The 17,459-nt window shown below is 37.4% G+C and overlaps 1 protein-coding gene and 1 pseudogene across 2 annotated transcripts; both read left to right on the top strand.

Moving 5' to 3' along the window:
• Positions 1 to 2,200: 2,200 nt before the first annotated feature.
• On the top strand, positions 2,201 to 6,111 carry LOC148863816 (calcium-dependent mitochondrial ATP-magnesium/phosphate carrier protein 3 pseudogene; annotated as a pseudogene). Its single transcript, XR_016109571.1, has 3 exons — positions 2,201 to 2,212; positions 3,078 to 3,345; positions 3,863 to 6,111. The product of XR_016109571.1 is annotated as a calcium-dependent mitochondrial ATP-magnesium/phosphate carrier protein 3 pseudogene (transcript).
• LOC148863815 (putative 1-phosphatidylinositol-3-phosphate 5-kinase FAB1C) lies at positions 5,185 to 17,170 on the top strand. The gene is made up of 11 exons (XM_088980227.1): positions 5,185 to 7,119; positions 7,282 to 8,076; positions 8,189 to 8,342; positions 8,433 to 8,777; positions 12,528 to 13,349; positions 13,439 to 13,770; positions 13,844 to 13,970; positions 14,246 to 14,410; positions 14,584 to 16,191; positions 16,273 to 16,539; positions 16,642 to 17,170. Exons 1-11 carry the CDS (start codon positions 6,545 to 6,547, stop codon positions 16,894 to 16,896), a joined length of 5,445 nt encoding a protein of 1,814 aa, XP_088836353.1. The 5' UTR covers positions 5,185 to 6,544; the 3' UTR covers positions 16,897 to 17,170.
• Positions 17,171 to 17,459: the final 289 nt, after the last annotated feature.

Here is a 17,459-nt window from a genome sequence, read left to right as displayed (position 1 = left end):
GAGTAATGGGAGCTTGATCTTCCAAATCAACAAGTGAGAATGCCTTTTATTAGTCCAGGTGTAAGCCCAACGAAATCAATAAGCCTACAATCATCTACAAAGTCTAAAAATTATGAGATTTCACCTAATGGTTCAGAGCATTTGTTGGATTTATTTTAGACCGTGTCGGATTGAACCAATATCTAAGACCGTGTCAATAGACCAAATTTGTATTGGACCTAATCTAAATTAAAGCTATTTTGAACAGATTGGCTGGTTCAGAAAGTTGAATTATATTGGATCAGTCCAGAATGATTAAAGTAGTATTCATCGAATTAGATTGAACCTAATCCATCTGTAATTGACTCATATTGGATCAGGTCGGATTAAATCAATATTCAATATCGGTCCATTACAGCCCAACTCCTATATACTTAATCTAAAGTTTTATATAAATCTATAAGCATTGTATCAAATATCTACAATATATTATATATACACATTTATATAATGATCGATATAAACAATGAATTGCCTTTTTCATTGATCACACATTATACATGTCTTCTTATGGTTCCCACCTTGTCTTTAGGGCAAAGGAATCCAAAAGTTACACAAAGTCGTCGTTTACTGATTACTAGCAATTCTTGTATCTGACTCAGTCACAAACAAAATGCCTTCTGCTAAAAAAATTGTTATTGTCAAACCATGTTTTTTCTTCTTCTGTCTCTTTAACAAATAAATATTCCCTCATTAAAACTTTTCAAAGAAATTGTTCCATTATGCAAATTCCATGGCATTAACAAAACATGCCTAGGAAATATCATTATCCATAAGTCATTAATTTCTATTTTATTTTAAGTATTTTTTTTATAGGGCCATTTGATGACTGTTGAAGTTGATGAATTGAATGCCTTATCAGATGAAGCATGCAATAGTCACAACTTATTTAATGACTTAATTGCTAAAATATATATGTCAATAAATAGGAATGGAAATGGGGCGGGTTTGGGGCGGGCATTCATTCTCCATCGGGGATGGGGAATCCCTGAATTTTTCCCGTTTCAAGGTAATTTTTTAAAAGTTATCTATTTTATGAACAATTTATACATAAGATATAGGAATTTGGGGGTATTTTAGGAATTAAATTATAATACTTTAGAGGTAATTCAAAAATAAAATGATGGGATCCTAGGATTTTAATAATTTAGGGAAAACTTAGTGATATTTTAAATATCACTATTAAGCATAAAGATATTTTACTAATTTACCTTCATATTCGAGGCGAGTTCAGGGAATTATATATAAAACTCGTCCCCGGTTCAGGGAAAATATTTTTTCCCCATCCTTGTTTAGGATCAGGGAAAACCCGACCCATTATTTATGGGGGAAATTGTCATCCCTATCAATAGATCATCCAATTCAGCCATTTCAGCCATCCCTAAGTGTCCATTTGGGAGGGCTGAAAAGCAGCAGCTGGCTTTTCAAGATAGGCCTGACTTGGATGACCTATAAATTATGTTTGGTGAAAAATCTAAAGATCCCAAAATTAAGCTGATTGATGGACTATCTGCTTCGCTGAAGCCCTTCCAAGCAATTGAATTAGTGTTCAGTTTGATTAGATAGGGCTGAACATTATCTATACTATTACAAAAGTTGATACCATGATTTTGGTGTAGATCATAAAAATTAAATTTGTTAATATATTATTAATTAAAAATTAAATTTGATAATATATTATTAATTAATACATTTATCTTTACTTGCACACGTGCATAAGCATATGCCCCTATGCTAGTTCAGTTAAAATCGAAAAGTCAAGTAAAACATGTTGATTTTCGGTTTTGGTAAAAAAAAAAGGTTCAATTAATTTGGTTTTCAAATTTTTTGGTTTTTGATTTTTAGAATTGAAAATTCCGTTAACCAAAAAATCTAAAATAACCAAATCTTACTATTATATATATATATATATATATATATATATATATATATATATAACATTATAATGAAATTCTGTATTAATTGAAAATCAAACCAAAAAATTTGAGTTGATTTTTTTAATTTTAAGATATTTCAGCTTTTGATTCAATTTTTAACTAAATAAATCAAATGTCCACCCCTCCCACACGGACCTTAAGTTGTAAACAAGTAGACATTAAAGACAATAAATTACGCATACAGGATTTTTTTTTTTAGGTTGAAGCATAGAGGATTATAGAATATGGTTTATGAGGTAAATTAATTATCAAAACCTTAAATAAATGGTATTAAACATTACAAATCAACATTCAGAACGAACAAAAAATAAAATAAATAAATAAATAAAACAAAATGTCCCTGCGTGGAGATGAGTCATGGGTCAAGGAAGGGTGATGATGTATTGTCGAGGGTGGGAGGGCGGCTCTCATTCCACCACTCCATCCCTCTCACAGCAGATGGCTCAAAGTTAGAGGACACAGTTTTTGGTGATAGACATAGTAATCCGATTCATCCAAGCTACAAAAACGCCTCAACAAGAATGTTTTGATGAAAAAGAAATAAAAAATAAGGTAAAATACAAAAACCTCCTGATCTTTCTTACAATCATAAAAATCTTCCCTATAATTTCACTTTAACAAAAGTCTCCTTAATATTTTTTAAAAAAATTGACAAAAGCCTCCCTTCCGTCAATAATTATAACGGAAAATGTTAAACTGATGATTAAATCTTTTCAAGTACCTATTTTACCCTTTCCAAATACGCTTTGACGATTCCATCTGTTGGAACATTCCGCCATTGATCATCTGTTGGAACATTCCGCCATTGATCTCAATGCACTATAATTCCCTCCAAATGCTTCCAGCAGAGTCCGCAAATAAACGCCTTGCGCCTGTGCAAGCACCATTATTCCCTCAGCCTCTTTCTTCTTTGCATATAGTTCTGCGTCTGCAACTTGTTGGCGAGCATTAAAAAAAATGCCTCTGCAATTGCTTTCTGTACCTCGGCCTCTTTCTACTTCTTGTACAATACTGCAAAAGTACAAACATATATATATATATTTGGACGTTAATTCATCAGAAATCGTAGAAATTTCATCAAGAACAGTTGGATTTATTTAGAAAACAAAGAACATAAAGGACACGATTGGATTGATCGGCAATGCTCCATACCCGGGTTTCATACTCCACCACCGGCCTTACTCAGTAGCTCGGCTTCTCTGTACGGGTCAATGCGTTCATCCTCTCAACTTCTCTGCAACTCAGCCTCTCGTATGGTCACCACCTTTGCTGACTCCACTTCTGCCATCTGAGCCTGCCGAGTCCACTCCGCTTTCTTTGCCGCCAACTCCGCGTTGGCCTCTGCAACATCAGCCTCCTTCTGGTTCTCGTATATCCTCACATCTGTCTTCACCTTAATCTCTTCCTTCTTCCCTTCTTCTTGCCTTTGGGTTGATATGATCCTTGTCTGCCCTTCACGAAGCCTTGCTCCGATCTCACCTTTCATCTTGGCCTCAGCCACATCGATCTGAGCCTAGTTGGCAACCTTCATCTGGGCCTTCTGGCCAAGGTACGAGAAGTACTCATGACCAAGCATGTCAACCAACTACTTAACGTTGGCGTTGTAGATGAGAAGGCCAAACTGGTTGAGTTCCAGTTGAACTTTTTCGAACACTTTTTGCTTGAACTCCTTGGTTCCTCTGAAGATTTCCTCCATGGTCATCGACACTGCTAGAACTTGAGTCTCACCCTCGATGATCCCTTGAACAATCTCCTTAATGTGGCTAGAGAGATGGGATTGAAAATCTGGTTTTAGCCATTTATGACTTGCCAGTTATATGTGTAGTATTTCCTTTTTCAGTCAGTTTGTTTTCTTCCTATAAGCCATGACAATTTCTCTTCTGCAGGGATTGAAATTGATGATGAAGAACTTGCCCGTTTTGTGGAACATGTGGACAAGGATAACAATGGAATTATAACATTTGAAGAATGGAGAGATTTTCTTCTACTCTATCCCCATGAAGCTACTATTGAGAATATTTATCATTACCTGGAGAGGGTATTGTAGATATTGGGGAGCAGGCTGTTATTCCAGAAGGCATCAGCAAGCATGCCCATGCAAGCAGATATTTAATAGCAGGAGGTGTTACAGGAGCAACATCCCGTACTGCGACAATTCCTCTTGATCGCTTAAAGGTGGTTTTGCAAATCTAGACAACACGTGCTTGCATTATGCCTGCCATAAAAGGATTTATGGCGGAAATGTGGTTTTTTGGGATTTTTCCAAGGGAATGGATTAAAAGTTCTAAAGGTAGCATCTGAAAGTGCTTTAAGGTTTTATACTTATGAAATGCTGAAGAGTTTGATTGTCAATTCTAAAGGGGAAGAAAAGGATTATATTGGCACTTCCGAGCGCCTTGTTGCCAGTGGTATTGCAGGTGCAATTGCATAGCAGCTATTTGTCCAATGGATCTTGTAAAAACTCGATTGCGGACTTATGCTTGTGAAGGTGAAAAAGTTCCGAAACTCAGAGCTTTAACATAAGACATATGGATTCAAGAGAGGCCTCAAGCCTTCCTTATGCAGGAACAGACCTTGCTGCATATGAGACCTTGAAAGATATGTCAAAAAGTATATATTCTCCATGATAGTGAACACCGCCGGGAGAAAGAAGGGGATTTTTTCTGCGCTCATAGCCTCTACGTCGAACGTGTAGTTTACCGGAGAGATGTCGAAGACAGTGTAAAATTGCCCCGGAAGGATCTATGCTTTCTTGGCAAGCTTGATGTCTCGTATCCCGATGCCGATGATCACTAACTACTCCGATGGGCTTGCCACTTTATACATGACTGTGGGCGAATACAGTAAGAGACGTATTAGAAGAAGAAGAAGAGAGAGAAATGGATAAATCAGATATAAATGGGGGGCAAATTTGTATATTTATAACCAATGGGGACCCGTCCATGGCATGGGTTTTTGTTACAAGATGACGGTAAAGAGGTCGAAGGGAGGGGAAAGACGACGGTATATCGACAAGGCGTATTTTAATAAAAACATGTAAAAGAGTAAAATAGGTATTTGGAAGGATTTGATTAACGGAAGGGAGGTTTTTGTATTTTACCTAAAAAATAAGTAAAATCAACAAAAGGCCCACCCTTTCGGCACCCACCCTTTGCAGCAAACAGATGTGAGATGTTGCCCCCTCACCAAACCAACCAAATCCAAGCCCAACCTTCCTCTCTCTCTCTCTCTTCCTTTTTTTTTTTCTCTTTCTCTCTATCTATCTCTATTCCTTATTATTCCTCCAAAACACTTCAAAGACTGCTGATGACTCTGATTGCTGAGAGGGACGTTGAACATCAGACTGTAGCCTTCTTTGTGAAAGAGAAATAGAGAGAGAGGATCGATATAAAAGAAGGGAAAGGGTGAAGGCGGATTTTTTTTTTGTTCAAATATTAATATTTTAATCATTTAAGGGAAAATGAAAGCTTTGCCGGGAAAAATGGGAAAGCAAAGTGTGGTCGTGCAGTTTGCGATGCTAGCCGATACCGAGAGAAAGGGAACCTTCTCCGTTCTTCTTTTTCTACTTCTTCTGTTGCTTCTCTTACTTCACGTTATTTAGCGGATACCCACCTCAGATAAGTTCTTCTTCTTCTATATGTTCGTCTGTTTTTGATATTATAATTTTCTTGGTTTTTTTTTTTTAATTTTTTTATTTTCTGAGGAATCTGAGGAGACAGGCATTTCTGACTACTGGGCTCCTGAGGTTTGATGGATTCAAGTTTGGACTTTTTGTTGACAAACTGAAATGAAACTCTGTGGTCGTAGATTTGAGATTATTTTTGATTTAGGGATCTAGGTTTTTTTTTTTTTTAAGTTTTGAGAACTAGGTTCTACTCTACTAATGTTTGAGTCGTTATTGGGATGCATTCTTGACGATTCAGGGATTGGTTAATGGGTTTTGTCTAGGATTTGTGTTCGTTGCTGTTTCTGTTGTTGTTGTCGTCGTTGTTATTGGGAGCTTGTGGTAGGGTTAATTGGGGAACTGTGTTGTTGCTGTAGGAGGTCTTGTGGCGTTTTCTACAATTTGTTGTAAATAGAAGATCAGTTTGTGTTTTACCGTTCGGTGTTGGATTTTCCTCCCTTGAGACTTTTTTGTGATTCGCTGGAGGGATTGGTCTTTGTTATTACTAGTTTTTGTGAAATACCTCTGATCGGTTTGGACTCTTTTCCGGTTAAGGATTTAGCGGGTTCGATCGAATGTTACTTGTTTGGATACCATACAGTCAATACACTCTTTTCAGTGTAGTCTGTCTCTGATTTCCTTAAAAATACCCACCATTTTTATTGTGGGTTCTACAGATTTTGCCCACTTTCGGATTTTCTTTCTTTTATTTTTCGAGGAAATTGCTAGATTTTCTGGAAATTGTATAATTTTATCTTTCGATTGAACTTTTTTTTTTTCTTTAAAAGAAAGTAACTATACATCTTGAAAGAAGAAGAAGAAGAAGAAGAAGAAGAAGAAGAATCTGTAACGGGTTTTGTTTTGTGGGGAGCCTGATTGTTTTATTTGGGTGGGGATTCTCTCTATGGGAATACCTGATAGTTCACTTCTAGATCTAATAGGGAAGGTCAGATCTTGGATCCCGTGGGGAGGAAGCGATCTATCTGGTTTCTCCAGGGAATTCTGGATGACTGATAACAGTTGCAGGATGTGTTGTGACTGTGGAACACGCTTCACACAGTTCAGTTTTCAATACCATTGCCAAAGCTGTGGCCGAGTATTGTGTGGGAAATGCATGCATGGTATGAGCATTTCTATTTCTGTATCAGATGGTTGGAGAAGTGTCACTGAGGATGGTGGGCATGTCAAATGCTGCAAGTTCTGCTTTCATGCCAATTCTGGGCATGAAGCCGGCAGAGAGTATGAAGAGAAAGATCTTTCTTCTACATTTCCTCAGCCAAGTAGCAGAAGTGTGGTTTCCTGCTTCAGCAATGGAAATTTTGATAATATTAACAGTAGTAAGCAATTACTCAATGATCACCTTACACGCTTTCTTGAAGCACAAGAACATGGTTCTTCTCCCCATACAGCAGATAGTGGTAGCTTGGCCTCAATCATGAGCCAGCCATCTCCAGTTTCTTTTTGCCACTCTCCCAGCAGGTACTTGTTTCTTCTCTTCTGGATTAAATACACACGTTGGTTGCATGCAGAGAGAAGCAATTCTTTCTGCAAAAGCTTTTATTTTATTGCATCCTCTTAACCTTGTAAATATAACTTGCTCCTTAATGAAAGTTTTAATTCATAATTTCATCATGGATGTAGGAGTGATGAGGAAGATGCAGAGGATTCTAGGAAGCAATTTCTGAGTCCATCAAGTGAATACTGTCAATATATTTCTGAAATAGATTCTAGTAGTGTTAGTGGTAGACATGAATTTTATGGTTTGAAGTCAGTAGGTTCTAGTCCCTTGGACAGCCCTTATAGGATTGCAAATACTCTTAATAGAGGTGGGTACTCTGTACAGCAGGAACAAGGAGGAACTCCAAGGTCTCAGAATGAGGCTGACCTCGGCCAAGAAACTAGGGCTGTTGTAAGAAGGCCTGGAACAGAGGCTGAGGATGTAGAGAACACTGATGATTGCTCAGATTTGTCAATATTCCGGGAACAATGTGAGAAAGTGCAACAGACATTGGATTTTGAAAACAATGGTCTCATATGGTTTCCTCCTCCCGCTGAAGATGGCGAGGATGAATCTGAAAGCAATTTCTTTGACTATGATGATGAGGAAGATGATGTTGGGGAGTCGGGCATTCTTTTCTCATCTAGTAACTTTAGTAGTGATACATTCCCAGTCAGGGAGAAACCAAAGGAGGAATACAAGGAACCTCTTAGAGCTGTAATACATGGACACTTTAGAGCTCTTGTGTCACAGCTTCTTCATGGCGAGGGCGCCAGTGCAGGGAATGAGAGTAGTGTGGATGACTGGTTGGATATAGTTACATCGGTCGCATGGCAAGCAGCATCCTTTGTGAAACCGGATACAAGCAGAGGAGGCAGTATGGATCCCGGTGACTATGTAAAAGTTAAGTGTATTGTCTCAGGAAGTCCAAGAGAAAGGTATTACTTGGAATATGCTAAATTTTATCTAGAATTCATCTTATTCTTATTATGGGCCCTTTTCTTATGGAAATGGTAGGATTTGATTATTTTCCTTTTTTAATTTTTGCAGCACCCTTATTAAGGGAATAGTTTGTACAAAAAATATAAAACACAAGCGCATGACATCACAATACAAGAATCCTAGATTACTTCTCTTGGGAGGTGCGCTTGAGTACCAAAGAGTTCCGAATCAATTGGCATCTTTTAATACTTTACTTGAACAGGTTCTTCTTTTTTCCTTTTCGACTGCTGTTATTTTTCACAAATAAAGCTTGGTTTACATGACTGAAGTGCTGATCTATTGTTTTTAATAGGAAATGGATCATCTCAAGATGATTGTTTCAAAGATAGAGGCCCACCGCCCAAATGTTTTACTGGTGGAGAAATCTGTATCTTCATATGCTCAGGAATATCTGTTGGCGAAAGAAATCTCTCTAGTGTTGAATGTAAAGAGGCCCTTATTGGAGCGCATAGCCCGGTGTACTGGTGCTTCTATTGTTCCATCAATTGATAATCTTTCTACTGCACGATTGGGACACTGTGAAATCTTTCGACTAGAGAGAGTTTCTGAAGAATGTAATATTTCTAGTCATCCCAACAAGAAATCGAGTAAAACCCTGATGTTTTTTGAGGGTTGTCCAAGGCGTTTAGGTTGCACGGTAATTTGAACTTTACTTCCAATGTATCATTTCCTGTTATGGCATTTGGAAGATATGAGGTTCATTGTGAGGTTGCATTGCATATGTCAGCTATGTATATCTATGGATCTTTCTGAATAATACCTGTTTTTATGTAAGTTGACTGGTTTGTGTGAAAAATGTTATGCTACTTCAGTTAATGACCATGAGTGCATGGTCACTGGGATCTAATAAAATTTAGCTTCATGCTGTCAATAATCTTTTTTTTTCCTTTTGTTTTCAAATCTTACAAAGGAAGCTTATATTTGTGATTAATCTATGTTATGATGTAGTATGGGTAGTATTTATAAATGGAAGTGCACATTTTTGCTTCTGCCAACAGTTTGTGGTAATAGCTCTAGTTAGGATCTGCAAAATTATTGCAGCAATCATTTTCTATGTTTTAAGGAATAGTAAGTATTTTCTTATTCTTATTCTTATTATTATTCTGTGAGTCCCAGTATCTTTTTACTTCTTTTGAACAGCTTTATCCCTCGCTTGAGGTTGATTGACCTTTTGAACTCAAAGTGCATTCTTGAAGATGTGGGGTTGATCTATCCCTTCCAGTCATATTTCTGCTTTTACCTTTTTTGTTTGTTAACGTTTAACACATCTGGTGCTCATACATCCTATATAACTGAACAATCTTAAACATTTCTGCATCTATACTGAATAGAGTTTTAAATAATAACAAGATTTACCATAATCAATTTTACTTTACCTCTTAAAAAATGATATACCATAAACCTACTAACTGCAACCCACTTTATTTTCTTCAATGAGAGATGTTGCTGATTTGTACATGAATACCAGATTTGTTCTAATACGTATTTCACAGTGCAAAATGTCATAAACAAATGCAACCTTTTTGCATAAGCCTGTGGTTGGTGTAAGTCATGGTAGCTTTCTGTTAGATATGGCACTCCTAATGGGAATCTAGTTACTGAGAATTATATGCGGAGGTGTATGATAGTATAAAACATGGACATGCTTTGAAGAATTTAAATAGATCTTGTGCTGTTATTGCTATTAGATACATAACATATGCACGATTGGGAAGGCATTTTATTTAATTCTCATTTCTCAGTATATTGATGCTTGTAGTTGATTAGTTCTCTAGGAATGTCATAATGTGGTGACCTCCTTTTAAGTGTTTGATGGAACCTCGCCCTCCTTTTTAGTGAAAGATTTACCATTTATAAAAAAGGCACTAGTATTTACATGCTACTTATTTATTTTCACCTAGAAAGGATGTGACCTGTCACCTATTACTGAAAGCATTTGCCGTGGTCTTGACATAAATGCTTTACAGCTTGACCATCCTTATTGTCCAATTTCTGTCCTATTTCTCTAATTATCTCTTTTTTGAGTAACAGATGATTTTCATAAAAAAGAGTTGAAGTAGAGAAGTTAGAAAAGAACATATTGTAGACAGTTTTACATGGATATGGACATGGGAGTTGGAATCCAATGCACGTCCAAGACTGACTTGGAAATATGAGAAAGCATGGACTCACCAATATATCTATGGAAGAGTCTATACTATTAAAATAATATGTATGCATGCCAATAAGCTAAGCATGGACTTACCAACATTCATAGTTGTCAAGGCGACGCCTAGGCGACAAGGCACCCTTTCTTGCCTTGCCTAATCGCTTAGCAGTTTTCTACTTCCTACTATAAAATACTTTTTTATTCATTCTTTTTTTGAGATTATAATTATAAAATAGACATTATTAAACTAAAATAATTGTTTTATGTGTTTATATACTAATTTCTTTTTATTATTTTCTTATTTATTGGGGTTTAATCAACACAAACATTGCTAAATGCTGTATTGAACCCTCAAAGACTTAAAAACCTGAACCAATAAGTATGGAAGAACTAAAAATTTTATCTAATCAGCACATTTTCCTCTTCCATATATTCTTCTTCTTCTACTTCTTTTTCTACTACGACTACTATCAATACTTTTTGTTTTCTTCTTTTCCTATAACAAAAATAAGGGCTCAGCCCCTATATTTTTTGAATTTTATATTCCTTCTTCCTTTTCTTCTCATGAATATGTTGATTTTCTATACTTTAATATGAAATTTATACCTTTCTTATGAAAATCATGAATAATTATTAAAGAAATATGGTTGTGGTACCTAGGGAGCTACCCTAGGATCTATGTTTTTAACATAAGAAATCCATCGCCTAGGTGACTAGGCGACAAGGTGCCCCCAGTCGCCTAGCCTCGCCTTGGCGCCTTGAAAACTATGCAAACATTATAGACCTGCAAAAATGTTGCTTCATTTGTACGTTAGCTGTTTATTTATGCCAATAAGCTAAGAAATGAAAAAGGAAATGATAAATAGAAGTGTCCTCAAGAATCCATTGAGTGCTGGAATCTGATGCATGTCTGACACAGACATGTCCATTTAGGAGAGTACATGCAACATTGGCTTTAGATCTTGACTGTCATACCTCCATTGGTAGTTAATGAGTTGGAAATTTCTTTTGCAGTTAGCACTGTATAAAAGCAAAAGCTATTCTGTTACTCTGTTACTAAGTAACATTTTACCTGAAAAATGACATTGTGTTGGACTCTGATGCATATCTGGCACAGCCACGTCCATTTAGGAGAGTACATGCAACACTACCTTTATATTTTGACCATCGCGCCTCTGTTGCTAGTTAATGAGTTGGAAACCTCTTTTGCAGTCAGCACTTTATAAAAGCAAAAGCTACTTCTATTTGTTTTTTTTTTTTTTTGTTTTTAACTCTGATCCCGCTGGAAGACAAACCTGATACCCTCAAGTGCCACATGTCTCAAATTATTTGGGGGGGGGGTCTTCAACCTTAGATAAACTGGTTATCTTAATACAAGTCCAGTTAAAATTCAGTAAGAGATACAATTCTAGTTCAACAATCCCAGCCAGGTTTTTTCCACATGCATAATTGTCGTTACTTGGATTTGCTTATCAAAAACTAAATACCATTACTTGACTTGCAGGCTATCTGTAGACTAGCATACATGTATGTTTCTATGTACCTCTGCAGATGTTTTTTTATCAGCAACAGAAAATTCCACTGATTAATTAAAATGCAAAAGAGTACAAAAGATTTAGGGAATTCTCCAGCCACCCATTTTGGTTTTACAATTTTATTCTAATTACAATTCAGCCTAGAAAAGTTGTTCCTTGTTAACTCCTTTCTTTACCAAACAATCTGCCATTCCATTTTCTGTTCTCTTCTAACCCATCTAAAAGTATCTCTCTCTTCTTTTTCAATTGTATCAATCTCCTTTAGTGTCTGCCTATAACTCCAATCTCCCAGAGCATCGTTGCTTAGACAAGAGATAGCAAGTTTTTGAGTCTTCCTCCACTTCCAACTGCTGAAACCCCAGCTGCTTAGCTAACCTCAGCCTTTGTTGCAGCGCAATACTTTTGCATGTGTATATGAAAGATCTTTACCAAGGCCATGAGATTGCAGAAGCCAATAAATCCTATTGATGTGTTTCGCTTTCCCCTGTTTGAACTGGATAGGGGTTTGCCAATAATTTAAGTTTTATTTGTAATTTCTGTTGATGTGTTTGTGTTCTTTTCTTAGCCAATCTCACATAGTTTGGACAAAGCTTAGATGGTGATGTTGTTGTACTTGATTTCTTTGCTTGTCTACTGGCTATGAAGTATATTCTTTCTGGAATTAATGTTTTCTTTAATTAAATTGGTGTACTTTTCTATGTAGGTCCTTCTCAAGGGTACATGCCATGACGAACTAAAGAAGGTTAAACATGTTGTTCAATATGCAGTATTTGCAGCATATCATTTATCCCTAGAGACATCCTTCCTTGCTGATGAGGGTGCAAGTCTTCCTAAGATACCATTGAAATCTGCAATTTCCATACCAGAAAAGATGATTGGTGTTGATAATACTATTTCAGTAATCTCTACTTCAGCTGTGACTCCTACAGATGAACATCAATGTGGAGCTGCAGGCAGCATGCTAGAGACATTATCCCCTCATGTAAGATCAGATGTATCAGGCCAAAATGGTCTGGTGAGCCTTTCTTTGAAACTTGCAGAACAGGAGCCATTTTTTGAGCATTTTAATCCTAGTGATATTTCTACCTCATCTCTTTGCTTCCTGGGCTCTACTGTTGGAAAGGCTCACTATGATCTATGCGGTAATCATGTGGTTATGCAATCATGTGTTCAGTCACGACCTGAGGGACTGGTTCACTCTTCTGTGGTTCCTTCTGATATTAAAAATCATTCCCAACATGAATTGCTGGAATCATTAGTTCAAGATGGTGAGATTACATTAAGAACTTATGGGCAACCTGAGGAAATCCATGAACTGGCAAAGAACGATGGGGCTGATCGGATTGAAATCACAGGTGAAATTTTCTCAGCTGCTGAAAATCATCAGAGTATATTGGTCTCCTTTTCAAGCCGATGTGTTCTGAAAGGAACTGTTTGTGAACGCTCTCAACTATTGCGCATAAAATTCTATGGCAACTTTGATAAGCCACTTGGGAGGTTTCTTCGTGATGACTTGTTTGATCAGGTATATCTTTTGTTCATTTAACTTTTTAATTTTAGTTTTGATGTTCTAATTTTGAAATTGGTACATTCAAATGTGTTGCGTATTGCCAGATGTCTCTCTGCCGGTCTTGTAAGGAACCTGCAGAAGCTCATGTCCTATGCTATACCCACCAGCAGGGTAGCCTTACAATAAATGTTAGACGCCTTCCCTCAATGAAGCTACCTGGAGAGTGTGATGGGAAGATCTGGATGTGGCATCGTTGCCTCAAGTGTGCATATAAAGATGGAGTTCCACCTGCAACACGGAGAGTGGTTATGTCAGATGCTGCATGGGGACTTTCTTTTGGAAAGTTTTTAGAGCTTAGCTTTTCAAATCATGCTACTGCTAATCGTGTTGCAAGCTGTGGTCATTCTTTGCAAAGGGACTGCTTGCGTTATTATGGGTATGTATTTTTGTATTTCATCATCCATTTTCTTGTTGTTGGCTGAGATTATTGATTCTATTTCATTGAGCAGATTTGGGAGCATGGTCGCATTTTTCCGATATTCCCCAATTGATATTCTTTCTGTTCGTTTACCTCCTTCAGTGTTGGAATTTAATGCTCACATTCAACAAGAGTGGGTTAGACAAGAGGCTATAGAGGTATGCTTTGACACTTCTCCTCCCATAGTTGTTTTGAATGCCTCTAAATACAGAACATCTGTTCTTTACTTTTTTTCCTTCTATCCTTTTTTTTTTCTTTCCTCGTTTTCCCAATTTTTTTTTTTCTGAATTGGAATACAAAATTTGATTTCATGGTCATTTCTGTAGTTTTCAGCCATTTTAGATACTTGCAGGGCCTACTGCAGATGACTATATTAATCTTTGGAAAATTCTTGTGAAGTTCTATACTGAACCTATTTTACTTCTTTTTGCAGCTCTTGAACAAAATGGAATTTCTATATGCAGAGATATTTGATGTATTGCACAGCATTGAACAGAAAGGTATATCTTTTGGATATGAACTGACAAACATGAGCGAGTTTCATAGTCATATTATAGAGCTGAAAGAGTTGCTGAAAAAGGAGAGAAATGAATATGATGTAAGTACTCTATAGGGGTTGATTCTTTTACCTCTCCTCGTATCTTGAAGATAGCCTATTGTTTTCCATGCGTCAGTTTAAACCCTTAATTGATTGTTATATGTTTATGTATTCTGCAACCAAATATTCATGTGTTCTGCAATGTTTGATCTGTTTTGTGTGCATTTTAACAGGGCTTGCTTCAACCAGATGGTTTAGACAATATGCATCCAGATCAGACAGCAGTGGACATTTTAGAACTCAATCGCTTGAGACGCTACCTCCTAATTGATTGTTACATTTGGGACCGACGCCTTTGTTCTTTGGACTCTCTCCTTAGAGCAAAGAGTTCTATTTCCAAAGTTGATTCTTATATGCATGATGCTACAGCTTGTGCCAAGCGGGTGGAATTGATAAGTGAATCCTTTTGCAAGGATGGAAAGCTTAACCATGAAGACAATGGTTCAAAGCCATTGGGGGAAAGACCTGCCTTGAAATCAGAACAGACAGAAGAGCATAGTCCTCAACACTTCGAGCCTGCCCAAGATCATCTTGTTGATTCCTTTAAGGCTGTCAATTATGATGGTTTTGAAGATCTTGAGCTGGCCTTGGGCCATGGCAACAAGCATGAGATGTTTATAGATGGTGAAGTTACATCCCAGAAGACACCTGTGGAGTGTGTTCTACCATCTACATCCAATCTTTCTGATACAATTGATTTAGCATGGACTGGTACAGGTCATCAACTAATAAAAAATCAATTTCAAGCTTCCCAACCAGATGGGCAGCAAATGGGTTCAGCTGGGTTAAATCAGATGGGCAATCCATCTTGCAGAAGGCTCATGTCCCCTGTTCGAGTATATTCTTTCAATTCTGCATTACGGGTCCAAGACAAGATTCACAAAGGACTGTCCCCTACTTCATTGAGCTTGACCTCATTTAGATCATTCCATGCCTCTGGAGATTACAGGAATATGATTAGAGATCCAATTCCAAATATGTTGAGAACCTATTCTCAGGTCTCACCTAGGGAAGTGAAGAAATTGAGCTCTCTTTTCAGCTCCCCTCCCTCATTCATTACATCAGCATCTAACATGGCAGGTGAAAGGGTTCGATTGCTACTTCCACAAACAGGTCACAATAACATTGTTGTTGCTGTTTATGACAATGAACCCACCAGTTTAATATCCTATGTGCTTAGTTCCAAAGACCATGAAGGTTGGGTTGCTGACAAATTGGATGAGCATGGAGGAGGCTGTGGTGCAAATGACATCATCAATAAAGAGGATGAATTCAGCAATTTATCAGGATATCCTAATTTAGCAGGTTCAGCCTTTTCAGTCTGGCAATCCTTTGGTTCTCTGGACTCAGATGATCTCCACTACAGAAGTTATGGATCTGATGACTCATCATCAACAATTGGGAGCCTTTTCTCAGATTCCAAGAGATCTCCTCATTTCAAGGTTTCTTTTGAAGATGATTCATCATCTTCTGCTGGCAAAATGAAATTCTCCGTGACCTGTTATTTTGCAAAGCAGTTTGATGCTCTTAGAAAGAAATGCTGCCCTAGTGAAGTGAATTTCATACGTTCTCTTAGCCGCTGCAAGAGGTGGAGTGCACAGGGCGGGAAAAGCAATGTGTATTTTGCCAAGTCTTTAGATGAGAGATTCATTATTAAACAAGTCACAAAGACGGAGTTGGACTCTTTTGAGGAATTTTCTCCTGAATACTTCAAGTATTTGACAGATTCTCTTACTTCAGGAAGTCCAACTTGCCTTGCAAAAGTTGTTGGTATTTATCAGGTTAGGTCTTTCTTTTTTGTCCATCTCTAGTTTTTGTATATTACTAATGGTCATCTCACTCGTAGATGATGGGTTTATCAGGTTTCTATCAAGCATTTGAAACGTGGAAGAGAAACCAAAATGGATTTAATGGTGATGGAGAATCTCTTTTTTAGGAGAAGTATTTCAAGGGTGTATGATCTTAAGGGCTCTGCACGATCTCGCTACAATCCAGATACAACAGGGAAGAACAATGTATTATTAGATTTGAATCTTTTAGAAACTCTACGTACAAAACCTATATTTCTTGGGAGCAAGGCAAAGCGAAGTCTCGAGAGAGCAGTCTGGAATGACACATCGTTTTTAGCGGTAAACCTCCTTCAATTCTATTCTTCTTATGTGCATACACATATACTATGGGATATTATGTGTGTTTCCCTTCGTTCTTATTTTTGGTTTTGTTACTTTCAGTCGGTTGATGTAATGGATTATTCATTGCTGGTTGGTGTGGATGATGATCGTAAGGAGCTGGTTTTAGGTATCATTGACTTCATGAGGCAATATACCTGGGACAAGCATTTGGAGACATGGGTTAAGGCATCAGGTATCCTTGGTGGCCCAAAAAATGCATCCCCAACCGTTATTTCACCCAAGCAGTACAAGAAAAGATTCAGAAAAGCCATGTCTACCTATTTCCTTACTGTGCCTGATCAGTGGTCTTCATGAGTTGCCTCATTCAATATTTCTTCTCAATAGCAATCCGTATCTTCGTAGATAAACCGAAAAGCCAGAACAAATAAAGAGGGAGGGAGGGGTTCGTTTATCATTCTCCGTTCCATCTTTTTGTACATGGGCAAAAAGTAGCTACAACATGAGGCTTGTATAAAAGAAGGGGAAGAGACATACCTTCTTTGTCAATGTTCAATTTTTTTTGTAAGGGCAAATTAAGCCCAAGAAATGGGATTCCCAACAAATTAATGAAGCAATTCTTTCATCTGTTCATGTTGTGTAGTGGAGGAAACAGAGGGAAGCCTCTTTTAGTTGGGGGAGGAGGAACTGCGGAATTTTTGAAGGCAAACCTTTCATACAGATGGAAATTGTACACATCTGTTGGCAAAAATTCTATCTTGGGTAAAAGGCACACAATATCTCAACCGACGCCTTTCTCCCGGGGAAGTTTCACCCGTTGTACACCCATCCATTTTCACATCTTTCTCAGAAAAAAAGTCTCCAAAGCTTGCCTGCGTAAAAGCCTGTGTAAAGCCTTCAAAGCCATGTTCCTCCCATGT

The sequence above is a fragment of the Nelumbo lutea genome, chromosome 3 (genome assembly GCF_056320005.1).
Source record: "Nelumbo lutea isolate HS-2025 chromosome 3, American lotus-T2T, whole genome shotgun sequence".
Lineage (NCBI taxonomy): Eukaryota > Viridiplantae > Streptophyta > Magnoliopsida > Proteales > Nelumbonaceae > Nelumbo > Nelumbo lutea.
This window is presented reverse-complemented; position numbering and strand designations above follow the sequence as displayed.